The sequence below is a fragment of the Typopeltis vanoorti genome, chromosome 10 (genome assembly GCF_054136105.1).
Source record: "Typopeltis vanoorti isolate ZY-2024b chromosome 10, IOZ_Tvanoo_1.0, whole genome shotgun sequence".
Classification (NCBI taxonomy): Eukaryota; Metazoa; Arthropoda; class Arachnida; order Uropygi; family Thelyphonidae; genus Typopeltis; species Typopeltis vanoorti.
The window spans coordinates 79,413,952-79,441,540 of record NC_143558.1 but is presented as its reverse complement, the minus strand read 5'-3'; the positions used below and the strand labels follow the sequence as shown (position 1 = coordinate 79,441,540).

At 36.4% G+C, this 27,589-nt stretch overlaps 1 protein-coding gene across 1 annotated transcript in view; it reads right to left on the bottom strand.

Annotated features, from left to right (window-relative positions):
• Positions 1-5,512: 5,512 nt before the first annotated feature.
• LOC150102533 (uncharacterized) overlaps positions 5,513-27,589 on the bottom strand; it is a 194,652-nt gene continuing 172,575 nt past the window's right edge. The window contains exon 9 of the mRNA XM_090399107.1: positions 5,513-6,010. Within this exon, the coding sequence (XP_090255233.1) occupies positions 5,773-6,010 (238 nt within the window). The 3' untranslated portion in view covers positions 5,513-5,772. The remainder of the gene's footprint in view (positions 6,011-27,589) is intronic.

Sequence of the window (27,589 nt, the reverse complement as noted above, 5' to 3'; positions counted from 1 at the left end):
CACAATTTTTTTTTTTTAACTTAAACAATGCATGGTGTTGGGGTTAATGCATACAATGAATTATAAGTAAAATACATTTCAAACAGAATATCAAATACCCATCATGCTGGCTTGGCAGGATAATCAGTATCTCCACTATCCAACCAACAGCTGTATGGGTTTGAATCTACTGTGGCATGAATAGTTCAAGGTTTTTAGGTAGTAGATAACTTTCAGTGTTTCATGTTTAATCTCTAGTTTTCAGATTATCTAGCGCTCAAGTCTGCCTGTGAAACTAAAATGTGTGATAAATTTTCAACCTCACTGGGTGAGATTGACATAAGGGGGAAAAATCTGAATGCAAGTGGTTAAAACTTATGAAACTTATTTTATGAATTGTACTCTACTGTGTAAAAACTACATCTGAACTTTATAACTTGCAATTTATAGGACCCAAGTTTTATGCTTAACATCTGAATACAATTAAGATTTTGTATTCCTGACTGTATATTCTCTACCAAACAGAAATGTTAAGAATGTATTGAATTTAAACGACATTAATGAAATAAATCAGTGATGCTGCAAATAATATGCTTTATACTATAAATCAAGTGCCTGAAGTTATCTGGACATCCCTTAGAAACAGACCTTGTTCCCTTGGGGGGGGGGGGGGGATATCGAGTTCATTGTACCCCTCTCTCTCTCTCTCTCTCTCCCAAGGAAAACTGTCTTAAGAATAGTTCTTTGTTCTGTTATGTTTTTACTTGGCTTAAAGCAAACAAAATCACATTTTACTTTACTTTTTTTTTCATTTGGTATAGGTAATATGAATTATCTAAAAAGTTTAACATGCATTTTTTAAACAGAATTATTTTAATTAGTTCACTGACAGAGTTAATTGATAAAACTATATGAAAATATAAATTTAAAGTGATGTTAGAACATTTCATAATACAATATGAATGGTATAACATTAAAAAAACAATGTCAGTTTCAATCTTACTTATATAACAGTAATACTTTTATGAGCATGAACCATTTTTATATTATGATAGTTAGTTGTATTCATACATTACTAGTTGAACAATATAAAATACAAATGTGGCTTACTATTTTAGTGTATTTTGTTCATTTTACATTAGTTATAAATAATAATATTTACATTTGTGAAATTAGTTCTGAAGTTCCCAATGTGGGAGATAGTCTGCCACTAGTATAAATTACAGTGAATTCTTTCAGCCTGATTTTCTGTCTTTCCAGCTTATTTGGCATTAATTGGGAATTTCTAAGATGCAATAATTTACAATAAGTCATTTCCTTTAGAGGTTAAAGAAATCAGTAGTGTGGAATTTCTTTGGAATGCTGTCATAGATATGGGAGAACTAATGGCAAATTACAATGAAGAGGCCATGTTACTGCTTGAGTAAACAATGATTGTAATTTAAAAAACATCAGAATATTGGTGGATAGGTTTTGCAATCAACATTTACTTTGTGTACACTTATTTTCCAAAAGTAAGTGACAAAAGACAACTATTTTGCTATTTAAGAAATGGAGACGGAGTATAAAACATGTACCACAAAAACATTAATTAAATTGAATGCTTCATGATGTATTAATCTTTCGATATCCAATACTAAAGACATTATGTGATGTACCTGTGCTCCTTAAATTGCATCTGCTATGCTAGTAAATGCCCATGATGATTTTTCATCCGTGTTGCATTTTTAGCACATATTTTATTTTTGGGTTTAGATTAACTGTCCTATCACTTGGTCCCAATTATTTCATTGACAGATAATATATAATATTATTATCTTTTTAAGTCATTTGTGTGTGTTTTGTGCTTGTATAAATTTTATTTTATATTTACTTAAATTGCCATTTATAAAAAATAAAAATTATCCAAGTGCAATTTTATGTTTACAGAAAAATCATTTTTTCACACTGAGCAGTGACTTAGATATATTACTGATTTTACTCACTCATTCTTATTGTATTATTAATGCAGTTATCAGAAAAAAAAAAAAAAAAAAAATATATATATATACACAACAGTGCCTTAATCAGGCCAAAAACAGAAAAAACAAAGCTTCATGTTTCCATGGAGCTTCATTCTATAATACAAGATTACAAGAATTGCATATAGAATTCAATTTAGAATACATGTGATAAGAGGAAAATGCAGATTATTCAACTGTACCTTAGTATTTGTGATAAAGAAAAATTTTTTTTCTTTTGGTTCTATATTTGCTGTTTGTCATGAATTAAGATATTAAAAGTTACCATTTAGAAAGTGGTGAATAACTATAATATAAGGGTAGAGTGTTTGGAATAATGAGATTGGGATGATGTTCATATATTAGGTAAAACTACAAATAATGGAAACAGAATATTTGTCTTTCAGATTTTTCAATGTTAAAAGGAGATTCAACATTTAGCTTTTTAAAATTGCAAATAATGGACATCAGAATGACTGTTTTCAGATTTCTGTGATTTAAGATACAGGTTCAATGTTTTACAAATTATCTAAACTACAAAGAGCAGATATTCAAATCACTGATTATTACATGTTATACTAGATTTAGAAAATTAAGAAGTTGCATGCCATGTAACTATATATAAAATTAAAATAAATAAAACAATAATATTTAAGCTTTTGATGGTATTAACTCAATGCCACATTATGATAAACTGAAATTATTAAGTCTTCTAATATTTCACTAGATTTTAATCAGCATATTCTAAACATGAAGCACTCATCAGAACCAGGATAACTGTAACCAAGTGTAGAGTGGAAGTAATTCACATTGTCGGGAAAAAGCAAGAATTAAAGTCATAGCAAGTGGCCTCTAGGGGATGAGATCTTAAATTTAAGGACTGCTTCATTGTAGCTGCTGACTCCAAAAACAGTATGACAAGTCAGGTTAGTTCTAGCATAGTCTGTCATACCTGACTTGTACATTTATGCTGTGTTGAATTTGAAAGGATTGATAGTTTGAAGTGGGCTTAAAAACTGGCAGGAACATGATATTCATATGTTTCATTATCTTTTCTGAGATATGTCAGATATAATGGATGGGAATAATTCTGCAAGGACACTATGTATCAAGGATAGAGGTAATATTTAATCTCTTTCGTGGGAATGTTTTTAGTATATTACAGATAATGAGTTTAATGGAAAGGATTGTTTCATCAGACAGATGTAGTCCTGTGGAGTTAATATTTTAAGAAAATCACATTAGCACACAAGGAAGGCTATTTACACAATGTCTTTCCTTGTGTGCTAGGAAGGCTATTTGCACAATATTGTATCTTATGAGGGTGTTATATCAAACACCCTCATATGCACACACAGTAAAGTTATTCTCATCCCATCTACTTCTTGAAAGATGTCAGAACAAACATGTTCACACCACCTTTGAACCCCAACTAAAAACCCTTATCCATTCACTAAAGGATGGGCAAACCACCAGTCAGTAAAGTTATTCTCATTGCATTTTATCCAAGTTATCTCTCAAAAAATGTCACAATGTGACAAACACATCACACCATTTTTAAATTCCAACTAGAAACCCTTATCCATTCACTAAAGTATGGGAAAACCACCAAGTTTAAGAGATGCGAAACTAGAATAAACTTTTTATTAAAATTTCAGTTGCATTATTATCACGGCTGTCAAAAACAATGAAGTAGTTAAATAATGTGTGCATATAATTTTTTTTGTTTCTTTTGGTTAATCATTAAATTGCATATGATGTTCAGTATTTTTTAACAGTGCACTCTACATGCTGGTTTAAAACAAAATGGCTTTAAATGGGTAATTTTAGTGCCAACCGGTCTATAGCAGAGAACAGTGTATTAGTTTTCCAATCAATAAGCTATGGGTTTGAATCTCAATGTGGATGTTTATATATGCCTTTAGGCAGTAGACTTTTGTTACTTGGCCTAAGCTAACCATCCTACTTACTGGATGTCTGTAGTGGCTTCAAAAATGCCCATGTCTCCAGAGCAGGGTTTCTGTATTATCTAATCCTTAGTCTACCCTCATTACTTGATGTATTGTAGGTTTACAACCTTTCTTTCAGATGTCAAATTTACATGAAAACTGCAATGCAAATTATGCAACTGCAGTAATTTTAGTGCATCTAGCAGAGGCCTATTTCACACACATCTCTTCCTCATGCATCAAGCAGACTTTTGTTTTAGAAATTTATCCATACCTGAAGGATGCTAATTTCAGATTTCTTTTTGTAGAATTTTTGTATAAAATGTACATGTTTTTGAATTATCTAAATAATGTAGCTTCATAGAAGCCGTTCCAAGAAGCAACGTTATTTCATGCATGTATTATTATGGATTACATGAAATCATCAACTGCTGTTTATGTTTAGCAAAGATATGCATAATGATTATGATTTTACCATGTTGCCAAAATGGATAATGCTTCTTCTGTCCAACCTGCTATTGTTTTGTGCTTTTGGATAAATTTTATCCTTTGTGCTTTGAGGATGCTAGTTTGAATCCAATGAAATATCAGCAACCTTAATAAATTCCTATTTTATTTTATTCCAAGTATGATGATGCAAGTTAATACCATCAAAAATAATATGTACAATACAAACACTTAAGTCTTTCAAAACACATCAGAATAGTTGTGATAATAAGTCATGCCATGCATATATATACTGTTAAAATTCTGGCTAATTACTGCAAATACAGATAAATGTATGATAACTGTAGCTAGTTTTCCATTTATAAAATAGTATTAAGAATTATAACTGATTTTTTTCCCTACCTAGCAGCCTGAAGAATATTATCACAAAAATATCAAGTTTCACTGAAGGAAGGCTTACCAAAATCATAAACAAGGTTAAAATTTTATGCAGATGCTGCATAAGGCCACAACAAGAATTCATGATAGAGATTCAGCTGTTTAATAACAAAAACTGATCTGCTAGTAACAGAAAATATACATAATAAAGTTATTTATTTGCATTCAAGAAAAAGAAAATAAGTGGAATGAATTTAAATTCCAAAGTATGATGCATATACATCTCATTTCAAAAAATTTCTTTGAGGTGCAAAATAATTTGAAATAAGTTGAAAGCTAATACATGATTCTTTTAAATGTCGCAATCCATTTACATGAGATAGCTATATAACATGCAAGATAGAAAAATATATTCTAACAGATTAGAAAATATGTTACATCATTGTATTTAAGAAACATGTTCTAAGAGTCATTACAGAAGTTGTACAATGATCTAAAATTAACCTCCCTGCCTACCCCTGCAAAATATATATATAATGCTACCAGAACTGTAAATTGCATATCCATGCTCCTTGAAAATAGACTAAATTAAACACAGGGTACTAAATTTTTAATAAGATCATGATTTAAAAATATGTCATCAGGTTATACAGAAAGAAATGTATAATTTTTTGAACTTCTTTTTTACCCATAAGAAGTTTTATATTTTATTATAACCAACTCAAACACAAATCACTGATTATTAGTGTAATTGCTTATTCAAAAATTGCTACATTTTTTTTTTTACATTCTTCATTTCAGAATAAACGATAAGAAAAAAAAGTCATAAGAATATGCCTTCAAGTGTGTAGAAAACTTTCTAAAAATATGTATCTCACTACTACTCAGAAAGTTTTAAATATGAAAAATTAAGTTTTGGAGAAACTGTCATATACAAATGAATAGCTGCTGAATAGTTCACTCTATATAAAGCATTTTCTGTACATAATAATATATATACCTAGTAAGTTGCAAAGAAATCACCATTCAACTTTCTCTGTTAATTGTTCCTCGTTATCCCCAAATGGCAAGCTCACTTCAGGCCACTGAGTTTCTTGATCTTTTTTCCGAACAGAGGACCTCTTTACAGTTCGTTTTCTTGGATTTGTACACACTTTGTAAAATTCTTCTAAAGATAATGTTATTATTCCTTGTGCTGTTAAAATCTTGCCATGTCTTGTCTTTAGATGCCGTTTATAAGTGTTTCTTGTTTTGAACCTAGAAAAACATTTTACATGATGCATATACAAATATACACACACATGCATGCACATATATATTCATAAATAAATGTTCCCAAAATTTATCAAACATTTTTAATGCTCCTATCTTCTATATAAAGGCAATGAGACATATCAAACTAGCAATACAGTTCTGGACAGATTAATGGAAGTGAGTAATCAATTTCCTCATTTCCAGATGCTTCCAGAAACATCCTGTGTACTACCAGGATTAACACTTGAATAATGCAACTAATTATAAGTGTAAATCCAAGAATAGCCATTATTATTTTCTCTGGCATCTCTATAGCATCAATTCATCATGAGAACCCATACTAACTAAGATTCAGAACATTTGAAGCTAACAAGATGAACCATATAGTTGGTTGCTACTATAGTCCAGAAGGGGTATAAGGGAGAATACGAATGGTATGCACTGGCAAATTAGCATGGGTGTAGGAGTAATTATTATGGAAGCATAGACAGAGGAGGAACAGCTACAGGAGGGAAGGAAATGGCATTTATATAGCATTGTTGGCTGAGTGGTTAGCATACTTGCTCTCCAATCAACAGATTGCAGGTTAAAAAAGGAAAGATTTCAGATGTTTGAACAGGTGAAAGGTGCTTGGCACGAGGTCAGGACTATATGGGGGATGATGGAATTGTTCCCAGCCGAAGTTGGCGAGAAGTTGTGTTATCACGGGCGTTATCATGAGTTAAAACAATAACGTGCACCAAGAGTTGCATACTTTCGTCATAGAAGGTTGCCGCCAGTGATGCAAACCACATATTGATCTTTGACCTCGTTGTTGTCTTGGAACTGCCGGCCACCAAGGAAAGATTTCGGATGTCTGAACAGGTGAAAGTCGCTTGGCACGAGGTCAGGACTATATGGGGGATAATGGAATTGTTCCCAGCTGAAGGTGGCGAGAAGTTGTGTTACGCCGGCTGTGTGTGGGCAGGCGTTATCATGAATTTAAACAACGCCCCTGGTAAGCATGTCACATACTTTATTCAGGATTGCACGAAGCAGTTTCTTAAGGGTTTGGCAGTCACTAAAGATGGTCGCCTTCTCCATTTATCATCATGCAAATCTGTCCTTCCTTCATTAAAAAGTCTTACCCATCTTCATACCTCATTGTGTGTTCTCCATAAACCTCAATAATTTGCCGATGAATTTCAGCTGTTTTAACATTCCTCGCATTCAAGAAATGGATAACTGACCTAATTTCACATGTGGCGGATGATTCGATTTTCTTAGACATTATAAACACACACACCAAGAAGCGTACCCACTGCGAGAATATCTGAAAATGGTGCCAAAGGCTTGAATTAACAAACTCAGCACGCATGTGCACCATTGCTATCACAGCATTGCAATGAAAATATTTAAAAACGGAACTTACTTTCTGGATGTTCCTCGTATACAGGGTGTTCAAAATTCCACGTACAAACTTTAAGGGGAGGTAGAGAACATCAAAATCAACCATATTCACATAGGAAAGCATGACCGGAAATGCCACCTGAAAGTGATAGGCGGCGCTATTCACCAGTGCTCCAGGCAAGCAATTGGAGCTTCCTCATTCAAGCTTTCGACGTCGTACGAAGAACATGCATCGTTTTACGAATGCTGAGATGGCAGACATGCACCTCGAATACAGGTTAGCTAACGGTAATGGATGAGCCGCTGTACGAATGTAATGCGAAAGGTACTCAAACAGACATTTACCACATCACCAAATGTTTGCGCATTTGCATCAGAATTTGTGTGACTATGGATCATTCAGGGATCGCAGGCATGATAGTGGGTGGCCACGATCAATGCGAAATCCTTCCATGGAAGAGGAGGTGTTGCATGTGATGGACAATAATCCAGAGACAAGCACAAGTGCCGTTGCCTCTGCTATAGGAGTAACTCGATGAAGTGAATTGTGCACTTTGCACTCTTGAATCATTACATCCATTTCATCTGCAACGGATCTAGTTACTGATGGCTGAAGATTATTTTTGCATTTTGCATCCTTGACATGTGGAATTCGCGCAGCGGTTTCTGCAGAAAAATGCTGTAGACCCAGATTTTCCAACTTGTGTTTTGTTCACGGATGAAGTTTCATTTCATTTACCCGCGAAGGGATCTTCCATCACCACAATGCTCATGTGTGGGCCCATGAGAATCCACATGCTGCACAACAACGCTTCGCCATTAACGTATGATGGGAAGGTGTCGTCACTGACTGTTTAGTCAGCCCATACCTGTTACCACCACGACTGACTCCCAGAAGTATCGGACCTTTCTGGAAGAAGTTCTGCCGGATTTACTGAACAATGTTCCAATGACTGTGAGTCAGCAGATGTGGTTCCAACACGATAGAACTCCAGCCCATTTTTGCATTTCTGTGCGTCAGTATTTGGATAGGTCCTTTGGGGCTCGATGGAAAATGGACATGGTGGACCCGTCACATGGCCCCACGCTCACCTGATTTATCGAGCATCGATTTTTCTTTCTTTCTGTGGGGGACCCTTAAAGCAATGGTGTACGAAACGCCTGTTGCCTCTGACATGGACCTCGTGGCAAGAATCGCCATCGCCGCTGCTAACATCCGGGAAACTCCAGGTATTTTCGAAAATGTATGGCAATCAATGCGTCGCCGGTGTCAGGCATGCATCACTGCTAATGATCGTAACTTTGGGCACCTGATGTGAATCCATATTATGTATCCAACTATTATTGAACTGTTCAGTTATGCCTAATAAAGTTTTTTACACTACTTATTGCCATGTGTTATTTCTGTATGGGGGGGGGGTGGGGGGGGGGGGGGGTGGGGGGGGGGGGGGGTGGGGGGGGGGGGGGGTGGGGGGGGGGGGGGGTGGGGGGGGGGGGGGGTGGGGGGGGGGGGGGGTGGGGGGGGGGGGGGGTGGGGGGGGGGGGGGGTGGGGGGGGGGGGGGGTGGGGGGGGGGGGGGGTGGGGGGGGGGGGGGGTGGGGGGGGGGGGGGGTGGGGGGGGGGGGGGGTGGGGGGGGGGGGGGGTGGGGGGGGGGGGGGGTGGGGGGGGGGGGGGGTGGGGGGGGGGGGGGGTGGGGGGGGGGGGGGGTGGGGGGGGGGGGGGGTGGGGGGGGGGGGGGGTGGGGGGGGGGGGGGGTGGGGGGGGGGGGGGGTGGGGGGGGGGGGGGGTGGGGGGGGGGGGGGGTGGGGGGGGGGGGGGGTGGGGGGGGGGGGGGGTGGGGGGGGGGGGGGGTGGGGGGGGGGGGGGGTGGGGGGGGGGGGGGGTGGGGGGGGGGGGGGGTGGGGGGGGACTTCTTCATGCTCGGGACAAACACCTCAAAAATCCAATCTTTGAAAACCTGCTCTATCCAGGCTTTTGCATTGAATTTCCACATCATTGGCAGTTTGGACTTAATGATTTTCTTCTCAAAGCACCAAGGATTTTCTGAGTGGTAGACTAGAAGTGGCTTTAGTTTAAAGACTGCTTGCAAATACTGCCAATAACAAGGTAAGCCTATCTTTCATAGGCTTATGTCCTGGGAGCTTCACTTCTTCTTGCGTGATGTAAGTTTGATTTGGCAAGCGCTTTCAAAATAACCCAGTTTCATCCCCATTAAAATTTGCTGCAGCAGGTAGCCTTCCTTCCTGTTAAATCTTCAAATTTTTTCACAAACTTTTCTGCAGCCTCTTTATCTGTGCTAGCAGCTTACCCTGTCTGAGAACACTATGGATGCCTGTTCTACCTTGGAATCTGTGAAACTAGCCTCGACTTGCTTTGAATTCCTCAGTTTGATCTGAGGTACATCCTGGAGTTTTCTTCTGAAATTCTTCAAAAATTAAGCTAGCCTTCTCACAGATCATTGCCTGAGTTACTGGATCTCCCTTCATCTGTCTTTCTCTAATCCAGGTGATAAGCAGCTTTTCCATCCCTTCATTGATTGAAGATCTATTCTTGTCAGAAATCTTCATTGCACCAGCAGACACCCCTAGTACCCATAATCTTCTCTCTCTCTGTTGCCAAAAAGTTGCCACAGTTGACCTAGGAATGCCATACTCTTCAGCTACATCTGTAATTGTTCTACCTTTCTGCACTTTATCTACAATTTCTTTCTTCTTCTCTATGCTCAACCAAGCATGCTTCTTTCCTGAATTATTCCTCTGTTCACTTCTCTTTGGACTCGTTCTTAAATTTCACTCAAAAAAAATAATAACTGTGGATGCACACAAAATTTTTACTTTCTCAAAAATGCAGAATTGAAAATCAGCACAAACAACATGAGCAAACACCAATGCAGCCCAACAAGAAATAACAAATGACATCACACAATTCCATGCACGTGCCGGTTCACGAAATTCAACTGTCGAATTGCTAGGCACCACTGTACTAGACGCAGGCAAGAAGGGTGCCCAGTAAGAAAGATAAAACTAATTATGGGAGGAAGCTAACTAATGAGTAAAAGGCTAAATCCCAAAGAGCTCTTTTGATATATGGTGAGTAAAAGTAAGAATGATCATGAAAGGATGACTCACAAATGACTGAGTTACTGAATGTAGTGTACCACCCATATGGAGATATTGCAGTGCCAAATTGAAGATATGACATTAGATATAAGAACAGAGACTGATGAATTCAAGGTACATTCGTTATTTCAGAACATATATGCAAAAATGGCCAAAGAATTACACGAGATATCAGCCTGTGTATTACAATAATGTTGTCATGAGAATGCTGCTTAATTTAAGCATTCTTTCTGGAAAGGACAAAGCCTCCTTTATGAAAAAACTGTTTTGCCCTCTTTTGCTCGAGAGAACTAAAAGAGAGCAAAATAGTTATATTCCTTAAAGGAAGTGCTGAGAGCGAGAGAGGTAGTAAAATTATTGGCCAATGAGCATCTTAGGAATGGTGGTTAAAGGAAAATTCAGGAATTGACAAAAAAGAATATAGTACTCTGTAGGGGAAGTATGCTTTTGTGAACGATAAGTCCTTCCTCGAGTTGAATACTGCTGGAACGAGGCATTCAACAGGAAAAGAGTTCCAATTTCTGTTACATACTCCAATCAGTGTTCTCCCATGTAAATGTCCCTAACTTGTTCCAAACAAAACAAAAACAAACAAACAAAAAAAAAACACCTAAGTTGAAATTGCCACATTTCACATAACAGAGAGGTGAAAGTGAGATGTTTGTTGTACCTTTTAAACACAGCAAATGAAACATGTAATTCCATTGCATTTCACTTGCCAAACTCCTTAATAAAAACACCCATCCAGACTGATAATATACTAATCTTTACTTTACATCAAAGGAGATAAACTGCACTCCCTAAGCAACATAGAATTAGAACATTATACAAATTCTGAACAAAGTTTCCACCTTCCTGAGACAAATTAAGGATTCTTTCTTCTTCCTAGGTATCTACAGCATTCCCTGAGTTCCACACTGATGTGGAAAACCAGTTACCTAATTATAAAGGATTAAGGCAGATCATAAGATAATAAAACTGGTTTTCTTTCTCTCCAGTTAATCGCTGCTTGGCCTCCTCTCTTCAGACTTTTCCACCACCACCTCAGGGCCTGTCTACTTTCTCTTATATATAAATGATCTCATCTCACTGACCAACAACTCTATCCATAATTTTCCTGATTATAGTACACTCCATTTCACCTACTCATTTGACAATCTGATGAGCAGTCCCATAATGCTAGACCAATCATATGCCTTGGGACATATCAAGCACAGCAGCAAGTTTTCTCTGAACCTTACTGTAGCACATGTCCATGCCACTCTAGATGTAAGCTAAGAGATCTTTTAGGAATCTAGAGTGGCAGAATCCATATTAATTAATGGCAAGCCTCAAGGTAGTGAAGAAATTAAATGTTGATGGTTTCCTCTATTATCTTACAGAGGACAATGAGTCAATATTCAAATGGTAGACTAAATCATCCTGTTTGATTGGAAAGGCTTGCTTCCAAGTTGTGAGGTGAAGATTGAGGCAAAGAGTGTATGATGTGGAATGGTTCTTAGACCAACTTTTAAGCACAATTGGGAAAAAGAACATCAGGTTCAGAAGATGTTTTGATATCCAAATTATTTAAGATTATTCTGATGTTTTTCTTGCTCAAAACATTGGTGGAAGCATGTAGTGCACTGTTTCTGATATTGAATTAGAACAAGGTTTCTGGATTATCTTAACCCTTTGCCTTTCCATGGCATTAACACTAATGTACTATTCACATAAAAGAAGCTGAACGAGAGAGAAATTAATTCCATTTGTACATGGCTATTTTGCATTTGTTATGTGCTTTAGTATAGGCTAAATAAGCAGTTGGAGCTCTTGTCATGTGGTATATGCTGGATTTGTTTTTCATGGTACATTTATTGTTAAATGTTCCAGCAGAAATAACTGTTCACCCACTCAAAACCAAGGGTTTGCATATGGATATATGCAAACCCTTACTCTTACTTACCCTAGTCTAACTAGGGTAAGTAAGAGTAAGGCTAGAAGTTGCAGAAGTCATTCCACTTAAGTTACTATAGTGACAAGATAGATAGTGACTGTAGGAAGGTCATTCCACAGAAGAGAACACAGGCACAAGATTATGTCTGAGATACTGAGAGAAAAGTACTTCTATAGCACACTAGCATTAAGAAAAGATCACAGTTGTTGGAAGAATGGAAAGAGTTATCTAGTATATATATGATTTGTATTATATCAATGCTTCTAACAAACATTTCCATATCTCTTCCAGTTTGGTTGGTGAAAAATGAAATAAACAAGGAGTTAAGGACATTTATTTGGATAGTTGAAATACAAAAATCATCATCATCAAATTCCTACCATGTACCCTCAAGGGATGTACAGGATATGGTAGTACTACATGAAAAATTTACATCATTACTAACTTCCTATCTACAATTTTTCTCCAAATCAGTCTGTTACTTGTCAAGACTCCAACATTACCAGATCGTATATTTCTATCGTTTTTGTACCATATCAATCCACAAATATCCAGGTCTTCCTCTGGGTCGTTTTCCTGCCAACTTGGCAGAGAACACTTGTTTTGCTAATCTTTCCTCGCCCATTCTGTTTAAGTGACCATACCACCTGAGATTAGCTCTGCTAACGCATTCCTGGATGCTGACAATATCAAGTTCTTTCCTAATATTCTCGTTTTTAATATGCTATTGCCATTGATGCCATCTGTTCACGCCTCTAATCTTTCTCAGGACTCTCATATCTGCGGTCTCTAGTCTTTGGTCAAGTGTTTTACTTCTAACCCAGCTCTCAGATCCATAAGTTAAAACTGGTTTGAACACTGTCTTGTATACAGTTAATTTAGTGTTCAGACTAATTTCTCTCTTATTCCATATGAATTTATTCAATTGACTTCCTACCATACCAGTTTTGTTGATTCTGTTATCTATTTCCATATTTAATTTACTATCTTCAATAAAAATCGTGCCTAAGCAGCTGAAATGTTTTACTTGTTCCACAGGTTCTCCATTAACAACACAGTTGACATTTTCAATGATTCTGCCTATTTTCATTGTCTTTGTCTTTTTATTGCTGACCTTCATACCATATCTATTACAACAGTTATTCAATTTAGTCAGTGAATCTTGCAGACTTGTAGCGGATTTATTTAGAAGTATAACATCGTCCACATAATGCAAAGAGCTGACATTAACATCTCCAATTTTAATATCGTGTTTAATACCGATTTCCTTCATAATGTGATCCATATAGATAATGATTAACAGAGGGGATAATGTACATCCTTGTCTCACACCAGATTTAACATTAAACCATCTTCCTGTACTTCCTTCAATTCTAACTGCTGACTTACAACTCAAATAAAGACTAAGTATTGCTTGATATAATGTCCCATTGACCATATAACTGTAGCGTATTGAATATCTTCTCTCTTGGCACCTTATCATATGCCTTTTCCAAATCGACAAAACTTAAATACAGATCTTTGTTATATTCCCATGATTTCTCCACTATTTGTCGTAAAGTGAAGATCTGATCCTGACAGCCTCTATTTGACCTGAATCCAGCTTGTTATTAACCAAGATTTCTTCCACAATTCTTCTCAACCGTTTCTCAAGTATACTTGCATATATGCAAAAATCAAGCTTCAAAAAGTAAATAGTCTAACTATTTAGTGTTTAAAATTAAGGGGATAAAAATCCCTTGTTGCTTTACAGCCAGTAAGCGAAACTCTAAGATCGAGAACTACGATCTATAAGTTTCATGCTGAAGAACTATCGGCGAATCCAAGTGTAAGTGACCTTGGTAGTACAACACCAAGGCAACTTGAACCAAAGGTGGAGCAAGCTCCCTCACTATCCTTGATATTTTCTCATAATTTAAAACACAGCTCCTAGGAGATGTAATACTGCTTTCTCTAAATATGAAAAGCCATTTGGCTTACATATTTAGAGAAATATGTAAGCCAAATGGCTTTGTTTATTTAGTGTTTAGTCATTTTATAATTTCATGAATGAGACGAGGAAATCTTAAGCTAGAGAACATTCTTCATCTGACGTTCTCGGGAATGGAATATCAAAATTTCCTCCACAAATGCCACCTTTGTGGAAGGAAAAAAATCACACAGCATGTGGATTTTTTTGCCTCCACAAAATACAACAGGTCAGAATGACTGATGTCCATTATTTACATATGTGCAAATCATCATCATCAATTTCCTGCCATGTACCCTCAAGGGGGTGTACAGGATATGATAGTACTACATGAAAACTTTACATCATTACTAACCTCCTATCTACAATTTCCCTCCAAATCAGTCTGTTACTTGTCAAGACTCCAACATTATCAGATCTTATATTTCTATCGTCTAAGGCACTTTGTACCGTATCAATCCATCTATATCTTGGTCTTCCTCTGAGTCATTTTCCTGCCAACCTGGCAGAGAACACTCGTTTTGCTAATCTTTCCTCGACCATTCTGTTTAAGTGACCATACCACCTGAGATTAGCTCTACTAACACATTCCTGGATGCTGACAATGTCAAGTTCTTTCCTAATATCTTCATTTTTAATACGATATTGCCATTGATGCCATCTGTTCAGGCCTATAATCTTTCTCAGGACTCTCATATCTGCAGTCTCTAGACTTTGGAGAAGTCATTTACTTCTGACCCAGCTCTCAAATCCATAAGTTAAAACTGGTTTGAACACTGTCTTGTATACAGCTAATTTATTGTTCCGACTAATTTCTCTCTTATTCCATATGAATTTATTCAGTTGACTTCCTGCCATACCAGCTTTGTTGATTCTGTTGTCTATTTCTATATTTAATTTACCATCTTCACTAATGTGATCCATTAACAACACAGTTGACATTTTCAATGATTCTGCCCATTTTCATTGTCTTTGTCTTTTTATTGCTGACCTTCATACCATATCTATTACAGCAGTTATTCAATTTAGTCAGATAATCTCGCAGACTTGTAGCGGATATATTTAGAAGTATAACATCATCTGCATAAAGCAAAGAGCTGACATTAACATCTCCAATTTTGATATCATGTTTAATACCACTTTCCTTCATAATGTGATCCATATAGATAATGAATAACAGAGGGTATAATGTACATCCTTGTCTCACACCAGATTTAACATTAAACCATCTTCCTGTACTTTCTTCAATTCTAACTGCTGACTTACAACTCAAATAAAGACGAAGTATTGCTTGATATAATGCCCCATTGGCACCATATAACTGCAGCATATTGAATAGCTTCTCTCTTGGCACCTTGTCATATGCCTTTTCCAAATCGACAAAACTTAAATACAGATCTTTGTTATATTCCTATGCTTTCTCGACTATTTGTTGTAAAGTGAAGATCTGATCCTGACAGCCTCTATTTGGCTGAATCCAGCTTGTTCTTCACCAAGCTTTTCTTCCGCAATTCTTCTCAACCGTTTCTCAAGTATACTTGCATAGATCTTGCCAGTAACACTCAGTAGGGAAATACCTCTGTAATTCTCACATGCAGTTTTATTTCCCTTTTTATATATGGGTACTATGAGAGCCAATCATCGGGAATTCGTCCCTCTGTCCAGACTTTCTGACCTATGCAGTGCAGCCACTGTAAGACTCTTATACCACCATACTTCAGCATTTCTGGTCGAATATCATCTACTCCTGCTGCCTTTCCACATTTCATGCCTTTGATTGCTTTTTCTACTTCGAGTATGGATATGTATTCCTGACTGCATGCCTGGTCAGTGTTTTTTTACCACTGCTGTCATCAATGCTTGTTTCATTTAGCAGTTTTTCAAAGTAATTACTCCATACTTCAAGGATATCTTTTTCTACCGTTTTCATGTCACCTTTATCATCTCTAACTCCTTTTACAGCACTCTTTCCTCCATTCCTAAGCTTCTTCAACAACCTCCAGAATATTTTGCCACCTTCTTGATATTTATTTTCTATATTCTTGCCAAAGTCCTCCCATGACTTTTGTTTAGCTAGTTTTACACAGTGTTTAGCATTCTTGCATTTGTCTCTATATTCTCTAAGAGCACAAGCTGACTTATTTGACAGGAACTTTTGATATGCTTTCTTCTTTTCCTTCACTGCCTCTTTAACTTCCTGTGTCCACCATGGAGTTTTAATTTTTCTATCCTTGCAGACAACTTCACCTCATGCCTCTCTAGCTGAATCAATCAGGGTTCTCTTCAAGGTTTGATTCCTGTTCTCAAACTCTTTCATTTTTTCTTCAATAATCTTTGTGTATTTTAGGCTACAGTTCACATCTGAGAGATGCTCAACTTTTATTCACTTTAAAACTTTCTTACATGTCATTCTTTTCAATATGAAAAGTATCCTGCTCAAGACTAAATAGTGATCACTTCCAATTTCAAATCCTGTGTACACTCTGGTGTCCTGCACCAGGGAGAAAACATCACTATCAACAATAACATAGTCAATGAGACTTTTCTTATTCCTAGCCTCTTCTCCCCATGTGAATGGGAGCACATTTTTATGTTGGAACATGGTGTTAGTAATAACCAGTCCATGTCCTGAGCAGAAATCCAACAGATATTTGCCATTATTATTAGCTTTGCTCTTTCTCCAAATTTTCCCAAAATAATTTTGTATGTCTCACAATCATTTACTACTCTGCTATTTAGATCCCCAACAAGGACCAACTTTTTCCTTTTTCATTGTGTCAGTTGCTTTTTCTAAAGCCTCAAAAAATTCCTCCACTTCTACCTTAGTAGAACCTTCTGTGGGACCATATGCACAAATAAGTCTCATTGTCCTGTTCCCCATTCTCATATTTGCCCACATTACTCTACTTGAGACTGACTGCCATTCAAGAAGATTAGCCTCGTATTTTGTGTTGAATACTATGGCTACTCCTTCTTTTCCGTGATTGTCATTGCCTGAATATAACATTTTGTATTTATTGCTCAGAAAGATCTCACCAGTTTTGGTCTTTTTTGTTTCAGTCACCCCTATTATGTCGATCTGATACTTATCTAATTCCTCATCTAGCTCCATTTCTTTGCCACTCAGTCTTCTTATGTTGATAGTACCAATCTGTGGTGATGTTGAGTTGGGGTGTGTTTTCAGATTTATTCCAGTAGCTGACTTTTCACTGTTTGCCCTGGTTCCCTGGTGAAAACAACGGGGACCTTGTTTAACCAGACAATGCCCCAGCCGTCATGAAATTTTGTCATGTTGTACCATCATTTTGTATTTTGGTTTAACCAATAAGAATACAATTTGGTCTGCTATATCCCAAATTGCCAGCCCATCCTCGTTCGTTCAGTATCCAGGTAGATACCCAACAGGGTGCACCACAGGAAGGTGAGGATTGAACATTAGGTCAGAAGCCCTGGTCGGTTCTCCGCATTCCTTTAAAGGCTATGTGGAAGTCTCCTCTCAGTTATACAGCTTTGACCCTTAAGCACCCTTGATACCATACATAATGTGTTAAATACAAAAGTAAGTATACACAATTTTATTTTTTTTAAAAACTACTGACAAATAATGTCATGTTTTTGTTTTAAACACAAAGGGTACAATTCATATAAGCAGAACAATTAAGAATATAGAATATTCTTTAAAAACATTCTTAACTGTTAATTATTAAAAATTCAGTGATTCTGAAGTTAGGATTATGTAACTGCACTTCCAAAAAAGAAATGGGGTGTTGTCTCTCTTGATGAAGCAACAGTTGTAGAAAGCCATTTTTCTGTTCCCTCACCTTGAATTTTAAAAAAATTATATCTGCAACCAACTCGATCCAAAAAAAAAAAAAAAAAAAAAAAAAAAATTTATCAATGGAATTCAAAAGAAAATTTGTTATGGATCCATTTGACTGAAGATCCACACCCTTTTTTTTCAGGAAAAAATGAAATCGACATTTATAATTAAATCCTCAGTATTCATTATAACATAAAATTGCTCACATTATTTATAAAATGAATGCATTTAAATTTTAATCATCACCATGCATATCAAGGATTTAGGCTTAGCATGGTCTGTTCCGGCCTTAGAGGTCATCGTTGAATCTTTAAGAGGACGTCCTGTTTTTCTTTTTCCTAATGGCTTGTGCTTTAAGGCTTGTTTTGGTAATCTTTCTGTTTTCATTCTTTGAACGTGTTCCATCCATTTAGGTTTATATTTTTTAATTTTTTCTATTACTTGTTCTTGGTTTAATTCTTTCATAATTTCTTCATTTCTTTTGTGATCAAATAGGGTATACTTTGCAGTTTTTCTCATAAACTTCATTTTTGCTGTTATTAATCTTTGTTTGTCTTTTTGTTTTACTGTCCAGATTTCGCTTCCATACATTAAGACTGGTAGGGCTAATGTATTGTATACTTTTAGTCTGGTTTGTTTTTGAACTAGGTTTGGTTTAAATATAGAGCTAAATTACACCTGTTATTTTTAAATATTTTGCAATTTTTACGTTTATACCTTTTTCATTTTCATATGTGATCATACATCCTAGGTAGTTAAATGAATTCACCTGTTCTAAGATCTTGTTATCTATTACTATTTTAAATTTTAATTATCAATGTTATTTATGCGATCATCCGATAACCTTCATCACGCAACATATTTGAATTTTTTTAGCAAGAATGCTTCTGCAATTAAATTAATTATTTCTGGTGAAATCATGTCCCAAGCTCTCAAAATCCAGTTGCACCTACAGTTCTAATGATGGTCTCTTAATCTTAGTCCACCCCTGCGCAATCCAAGATCGAGTAAAAGTCAATGCTCTCACTCCCACATTTCCTCTGCTGGTTCCCTTCCATCTCTATACATATGATGGTGTGGTAATAATAAAAGATCATGCAACTCAACAAAAAAGGCAAACCAACAATTGCTGAGTTGATATGCTGATTCTCTTCAACTGAATTCCAAAATATCTGAAAATGCCATAACCACATTCACTATCTATTTCTTGAAGCATTTTTTAAACTTTTTTCATGTGCAAACTATATGCAAAACTTATTAATTTCTTTTTTTGTAAAGTAAAATCAGGGGTGTGAGATATACATGAGGGCGAGTTATATTCGAGTAAATCGGTAAGTGAAACAATTTAAATTGTAATCGACAAAAGGTCTAAAATCGTAATTTGCCAGCTTCAAATCCAGCAAATCCTGTTGAAATCATGCTGAATCCTGTCAAAAACTTTCACAAAGTCCAAAAGTATCCATTTCCCTTGTCTAACCTCAGCTGTGACAATATTATAAAATGTGAGCAAGTTATTCAATGATTACCTTCCATTAGTAAACCAATGCTGTTCATTGCAAATTAGATTCTCGATCAACCCATTTCTGTATGTGATCTTTTACCTACTTTTCCAAAATCATCACCATTCCAGAGATACTGATAGGGCGATATTTAGACACATTTCTGCACCACCCTTGGGCAATGGAATTATAATACGCTCTTTCCACTCCTTTGGAATCTCCCCTGTGCTGAGACACAAACATAGCCAGGTCAAAGTAATAGCTAGTTCAGCTGAACATGCCTTGAACATCTATGCTGATATCCCAGGCAGTGTTGTGTTCAATGTTGCATACACCAGGATGATAATATTTAGTAGAATGGGCACTCACGCTAAATGATCTCTTCTGCTTCTGCCATCCAAATACATTTGCACTTATTCTTTCACATTCAATCTTTCTTCTTTCTTTTACTGGTAACATAATGATAGAATTATTTTGGTTTGTGTCTGCGGATTTGTTTCTTACATGGAATTTTTGGCTTATATGATACTTGTCCATCCAAAGATAACAGATTTTTTAAAAATATGTTGCAGCTGCTTTTGCATTTGAACTTTTTCTTTCTCTCACTTTGCATTTCTAAACCCCTCCTTTTTGGTACTATAACAAATGGTTTCCTTGACTTAATGCAAGGTGTAAGTTAGAGAATTAAATACATACAACTGATGTAATAGTTTTTTTTTACATCACTATTTATTACAGTTTCTCCAGAAAATATCTGGAGAAAGAATACATCACAGAATCCAAGGCTTAACTTTTGGTATATGCTTGTCCATTTCAATGAAAATTCTCAAGACCTTAACATTCTTTCAATGTAACAATACTTTTATCTCCTTCAAAACTGCAACAAACTGTTTTTGAATCACATCTACTTCACAATGATAAAAAAAATCCTTGGAACAACTATCTAAATAACTAATATTATTTCATGCATCTGAAGTATGTCATCATCAATATCCCGATAGGAGAGTTCAGGCTACTATGACAACCCTACATGATTAAGTTTACATTATTATCAATCTCCTATCCACAATTTTCTGCCAAATTAATCCATTACTTGTCAGTACTTCAATATTGCCATTTCTAAAATTTTGTGCTTCTAAAGTTTTCTGTGCTCTTGCCTATTTTCATAGTTTTGGTCTTTTTATTGATGATTTTCATTCCAAATTTGTTACAATTGTTATTCAATTTAGTTAATGAATACTGTTGACTCATATGTGCAAATGGAGTTCTAAATTATTTTTTGTATTTATTAATATTTGCAATTTTTATAATTTCTCTTGAAGGTTTTTTTTTTTTTGAGAGGTTTATTTTAGCAAGTGACACTATAATTGTTTTTCTTCCCTAGTTGATTTTGGTGAATAGCTGATTAGAGAATAGACACATAAAATGAGAAGATTAACATTGAAACATATCAGAGTACTCAGTCGTCTTGTTATAATTTAGCCTCTACAAAGCAATAAATTCTATTATAGTGACAAATATTATTATTATGTGACACCTCCAAGCAGTCAAAATTTAGAAAAATGCTCTCCAGACAAACGGCTGTGGTTTCAAATCCCACCATAGGCATGGATGTTTGCGATTGTGAAAATACTAGTGGTGGGTGGTAGATGGAGAATTGTACACCCTCTGTCCAAAAAAGAAACCGAACTTTTCGAAAACAGAAGAAACTAGTGGCGCTACCTGTTGTATCTTTTTATTAAAAGTGGAAACTTTCATTAGTGTTGTGCCAACTGTTTATGACATTTTTTTCATTAGAAGCCGAGTTATAGTGCCAAGAGTGATACAGTGTTTTGACGAACGGTCGGAAAATGAGTTTCAAACAGAGAGCTGCGATTGACTTTTGTGTTAAACTTGGTAAAAGTTTTACCAAAATGCTTCAAAAAGTATATGGTGATGAATACTCATCCTGTACTCAAGTTTACGAGCAGTTTAAGCGATTTCAAAGTGGTCGTGAAACGCTCGAGGACGACAAAAAGCTGGACCATCCAAAAACTGTACTGAGCGAAGTTAACATCCAAAGAGTGCGTGATTTCATCAAAGAAAACCCAAAATCATCTGTGAGATTGATTGAAAATGAATTGGGGATTCCAAAACCAACTGTGCACAACATTTAGACCGAGAGTTGCCTTCGTAAATTGAATTCGCGATTTGTTCCCCACAAGCTGACCGACGACCAAAAAATGTTATCAAATTGAACACTGCAAGGACCTCATTAAAACTACCCGTAAGGACTCAAAGTTCCTTGAAATGATTGTTACTGGTGACGAAATGTGGTGTTTTGAGTATGAGCACGAAACAAAGTGCCAGCGTGCTGAGTGGAGACCACCAGAAGAGGGGCATCTGAAAAAAAAAAAAAAAAAAAAGTTGCCTTAGAGAAGTCAAAAGTAAAGACAATGCTGATTTGTTTCTAAGATTTCAAGGGCATTATCCACAAAGAATTAATGCCGCCTGGCCAAACGGTCAATGGCGAGTTTTATCTTGAAGTGATTGATAGCGAGAATTTGTTGCATACAGCATGAATATTGCAATGCAGGCAGCTGGTCACTTTTGCATGATAATGCACTATCTTCGTTCGAACATTGAGAGACAGTTTTTGACCAAAAACCAAGTTTGTGTTTGGATCACTCGCCATATTCATCTTATTTAGCACCCTGTGACTTCTTTCTCTTTCCCCGACTTCATTTGCTGATGAAAGAAAAGCGATACGACACCACTGAAAATGTTCAAGCAACAGTATCCCAAAAACCGATATAAAAAACTCATTTAATGAATTAATTGACCGTGCCAAATGCTGTATCGAAGCTGAGGGAGAATATATTGATTAAAATAAATGATTTGAATAATTATAATTGGCCTGTGGTTTATTTTCAATCAAAAGTTCGGTTTCTTTTTGGACAGAGGGTGTTGAGTAGGTGCCCTCCCTTGATGAGTCTTTGGGGTGTCACATAATAATAATAGACTCATCAAGTGAGGATACCTAATCTACAACTCTTTGTCTCCACCACTCAATCCACCAAACCACATCTATACCCACGCCATCTACTGGCCATCAGCACCACTAGCATTTTCACAGACAATCACAAACATCCATGACCATGGCAGGATTCAAACCTGCAGCTTTTTGGCTGGATAGCAGAAATGCTAAGCACCCAGCCAACTGAGCCAGCAATAAATAACAAAAAGATTTTTTAACAAAATAATTTAAAACAGTTTTTAAACAATAAAGCATAAACAGGAATGGATAACATTCATTCTAAAGCAATTATGTTTGGAAGAATGCTAGACAGAATCTGAAATACAGATCTATAAAGCTAAGCTCTATAAGAGCTAGATCTATAATTCCAATATCCACAATGGGAAGATCAAGCTAAAATCAGCAATGGGATTTATTTATTATCAGTATCACTAAAGATTTACGACAGCATGCACTGCAAAACACAAGTACCATTCAGCAAAAAGTATCAGATATCTTACTGAAGGGTTACTCAACCATTAAATTTTTGTATTTTTTAACTTCATAGATTTTTCTGAAAGCTTTTGACTTCATTATTACAAATACACTGGACAACATCCAAAATTTCACGATATTTCATCTTGTTAATTAACAGTGTTTTTTTTTAAGCCAATACAGATTACAATTTCATCAGCAAAGTAACAAACTGTTAAAATGATTCTTTATCATTCATTATCAGTGTCGTTACCAAATAATGGGATGCACTGCAATATGAGGAATGACCAGTGGATAAGGAACCCTAGTCTTCCCAGCACTGTTCTATGCTGTGTGAAAAGCTCATCATTGTTATCTAGCTTTAACCATTAAGTGACCTAAAAACTCTTAAACTGAAGATCTTGGATGTGAAGTGTAACTCCGTTAAATGAAAAATGATCACAGAATCATCATCATCATCAAATTCCTGCCATGTACCCTCAAGGGGTGTACAGGATATGATAGTACTACATGAAAAAAATTACATCATTATTAATTTCCTATCTACAATTTTCCTCCAAATCAGTCTGTTACTTGTCAAGACTCCAACATTATCAGATCTTATATTTCTATCGTCTAAAGCACTTTGTACCGCATCAATCCACCTATATCTTGGTCTTCCTCTGGGTCGTTTTGCTGCCAACCTGGCAGAGAACACTTGTTTTGCTAATCTTTCCTCGCCCATTCTGTTTAAGTGACCATACCACCTGAGATTAGCTCTGCTAACACATTCCTGGATGCTGACAATGTCAAGTTCTTTCCTAATATTCTCTTTTTTAATATGATATTGCCATTGATGCCATCTGTTCACGCCTATAATCTTTCTCAGGACTCTCATATCTGTGGTCTCTAGTCTTTGGTCAAGTGTTTTACTTCTGACCCAGCTCTCAGATCCATAAGTTAATATTGGTTTGAACACTGTCTTGTATACAGCTAATTTATTGTTCCGACTAATTTCTCTCTTATTCCATATGAATTTATTCAATTGACTTCCCACCATACCAGCTTTGCTGATTCTGTTGTCTATTTCTATATTAAATTTACCATTTTCAGTAAAAATCGTGCCCAAATAGCTGAAATGTTTGACTTGTACCACAGGTTCTCCATTCACAACACAGTTGACATTTTCAATGATTCTGCCTATTTTCATTGTCTTTGTCTTTTTATTGCTGACCTTCATACCATATCTATTACAACAGCTATTCAATTTAGTCAGAGAATCTTGCAGACTTGTAGCAGACTTATTTAGAAGTATAACATCGTCTGCATAAAGCAAAGAGCTGACATTAGCATCTCCAATTTTGATATCATGTTTAATACCACTTTCCTTCATAATGTGATCCATATAGATAATGAACAACAGAAGGGATAACGTACATCCTCACACCAGATTTAATATTAAACCATCTTCCTGTACTTCCTTCAATTCTAACTGCTGACTTACAACTCAAATAAAGACTAAGTATTGCTTGATATAATGCCCCATTGACACCATATAACTGCAGCGTATTGAATAGCTTCTCTCTTGGCACCTTGTCATATGCCTTTTCCAAATACAGACAAAACTTAAATACAGATCTTTGTTATATTCCCATGCTTTCTCGACTATTTGTCGTAAAGTGAATATCTGATCCTGACAGCCTCTATTTGGCCTGAATCCAGCTTGTTCTTCACCAAGCTTTTCTTCCACAATTCTTCTCAACCGTTTCTCAATTATACTTGCATAGATCTTGCCAGGACCACTCAGTAGGGAAAAACCTCTGTAATTCTCACATGCAGTTTTATTTCCCTTTTTATATATGGGTACTATGAGACCTCTACTCCAATCATCGGGAATTCGTCCCTCTGTCCAAGCTTTCTGAACTATGCAGTGCAGCCACTGTAAGACTCTTATACCACCATACTTCAGCATTTCTGGTCGAATATCATCTACTCCTGCTGCCTTTCCACATTTCAAGCCTTTGATGGCTTTTTCTACTTCAAGTATGGATATGTATTCCTGACCGCATGCCTGGTCAGTGTTTTTTTACCAATGTGCTGTCATCACTGATCGTTTCATTTAGCAGTTTTTCAAAGTAATTACTCCATACTTCAAGGATATCTTTTTCTCCCGTTTTCATGTCACCTTTATCATCTCTAATTCCTTTTACAGCACTCTTTCCTCCATTCTTAAGCTTCTTCAACAACCTCCAGAATATTTTGCCACCTTCTTGATATTTATTTTCTATATTCTTGCCAAAGTCCTCCCTTGACTTTTGTTTAGCTAGTTTTACACAGTGTTTAGCATTCTTGCATTTGTCTCTATATTCTCTAAGAGCACAAGCTGACTTATTTGACAGGAACTTTTGATATGCTTTCTTCTTTTCCTTCACTGCCTCTTTAACTTCCTGTGTCCACCAGGGAGTTCTGATTTTTTTTTCCTTGCACACAACCTCACCACATGCCTCTCTGGCAGAATCAATCAATGTTTTCTTCAGAGTTTGCCATTGAATCTCTAAGGTTTGATTCCTGTTCTCAAACTCTTTCATTTTTTCTTCAATAATCTTTGTGTATTTTAGTCTACAGTTCACATCTGAGAGCTGCTCAACTTTTATTCGCTTTAAAACTTTCTTACATGTCATTCTTTTCAATATGAAATTCAATATTATCCTGCTCGAGACTAAATAGTGATCACTTCCAATTTCAAATCCTCTGTACACTCTGGTATCCTGCACCAGGGAGAAAACATCACTATCAACAATAGCATAGTCAATGAGACTTTTCGTATTCCTAGCCACTTCTCTCCATGTGAATTTGTGCACATTTTTATGTTGGAACATGGTGTTAGTAATAACCAGTCCATGTCCTGAGCAGAATTCCAACAGATATTTGCCATTATTATTAGCTTTGCTCTTTTCTCCAAATTTTTCCAAAATATTTTTGTATGTCTCACAATCATTTCCTACTCTGCTATTTAGATCCCCAACAAGGACCAACTTTTCATTTTTCATTGTGTCAGTTGCTTTTTCTAAAGCCTCAAAAAATTCCTCCACTTCTACCTTAGTAGAACCTTCTGTGGGACCATAGGCACAAATAAGTCTCGTTGTCCAGTTCCCCATTCTCATATTTGCCCACATTACTCTACTTGAGACTGACTGCCATTCAAGAATATTAGCCTCGTATTTTGTGTAGAATACTATGGCTACTCCTTCTTTTCCTTGATTGTCATTGCCTGAATATAACATTTTGTATTTATTGCTCAGAAAGATCTCACCAGTTTTGGTATTTTTTGTTTCAGTCACCCCTATTATGTCGATCTGGTACTTATCTAATTCCTCAGCTAGCTCCATTTCTTTGCCATTCAGGCTTCTTACGTTGATAGTACCGATCTTTAACTGTGGTGATGTTGAGTTGGGGTTTGTTTTCAGATTTGTTCCAGTAGCTGACTTTTCGCTGTTCGCTCTGGTTCCCTGACGAAAACAACGGGGGCCTTGTTTAACTGGGCGACGCCCCAGCCGTCATGAAACTTTGTCATGTTGTACCATCATTTTGTATTTTGGTTTAACCAATAAGAATACAATTTGGTCGGCTAAATCCCAAATTGCCAGCCCATCCTCGTTCGTTCAGTATCCAAGTAGATACCCAACAGGGTGCACCACGAGAAGGTGAGGATTGGACATTAGGTCAGAAGCCCTAGTCGGTTCTCCGCATTCCTTTAAAGGCTATGTGGAGGTCTCCTCTCAGTTATACAGCTTTGACCCTAAAGCACCCTTAAGCATTTGATCACAGAATAGCAATAGAAAATATTTGAGAGGAAAAAGCATTCAGAAGTATGCTTTAATATTCAAAGTAGAAAAGTAATCAGAAACTTGAAATGTGGAAAAGCAGCTGAAGTAGATGATATTCAACCAGAAATGTCAGCCTGATTGACCAAGTGGGTGGATAGCATATCCACTCACCAACCAAACAGATTGTGCATGGATGTTTGTAAAAGCCTGCTCTGGACAAGCTTGTATAGCTCCATGAGTTTATAAGGCTTGTCTTAAAAAAATGCTCAAATATGAAAGCATGAGTTTTTCAGTAGCTACACTGCATAATTCCCAGATCAAAGGGAGAATTATCTATAATTTCTATAAAATAATAAAATATATAAAAGGGAAAATAAAACTGTGTGAGAATTAGAGGAGAATTTCTATAAGTTTCAGATAAAAAAAAAAAAAAATCAGCTAATGCCTTTTTATTCCCATATACGGGAGTAGGCGAGGCCATTTAGCCCTATCTAACTTTTGGAGACTGAGTGGGCAGTTCAATCTCCACTGGTACCAATCAGAGATAGATGGC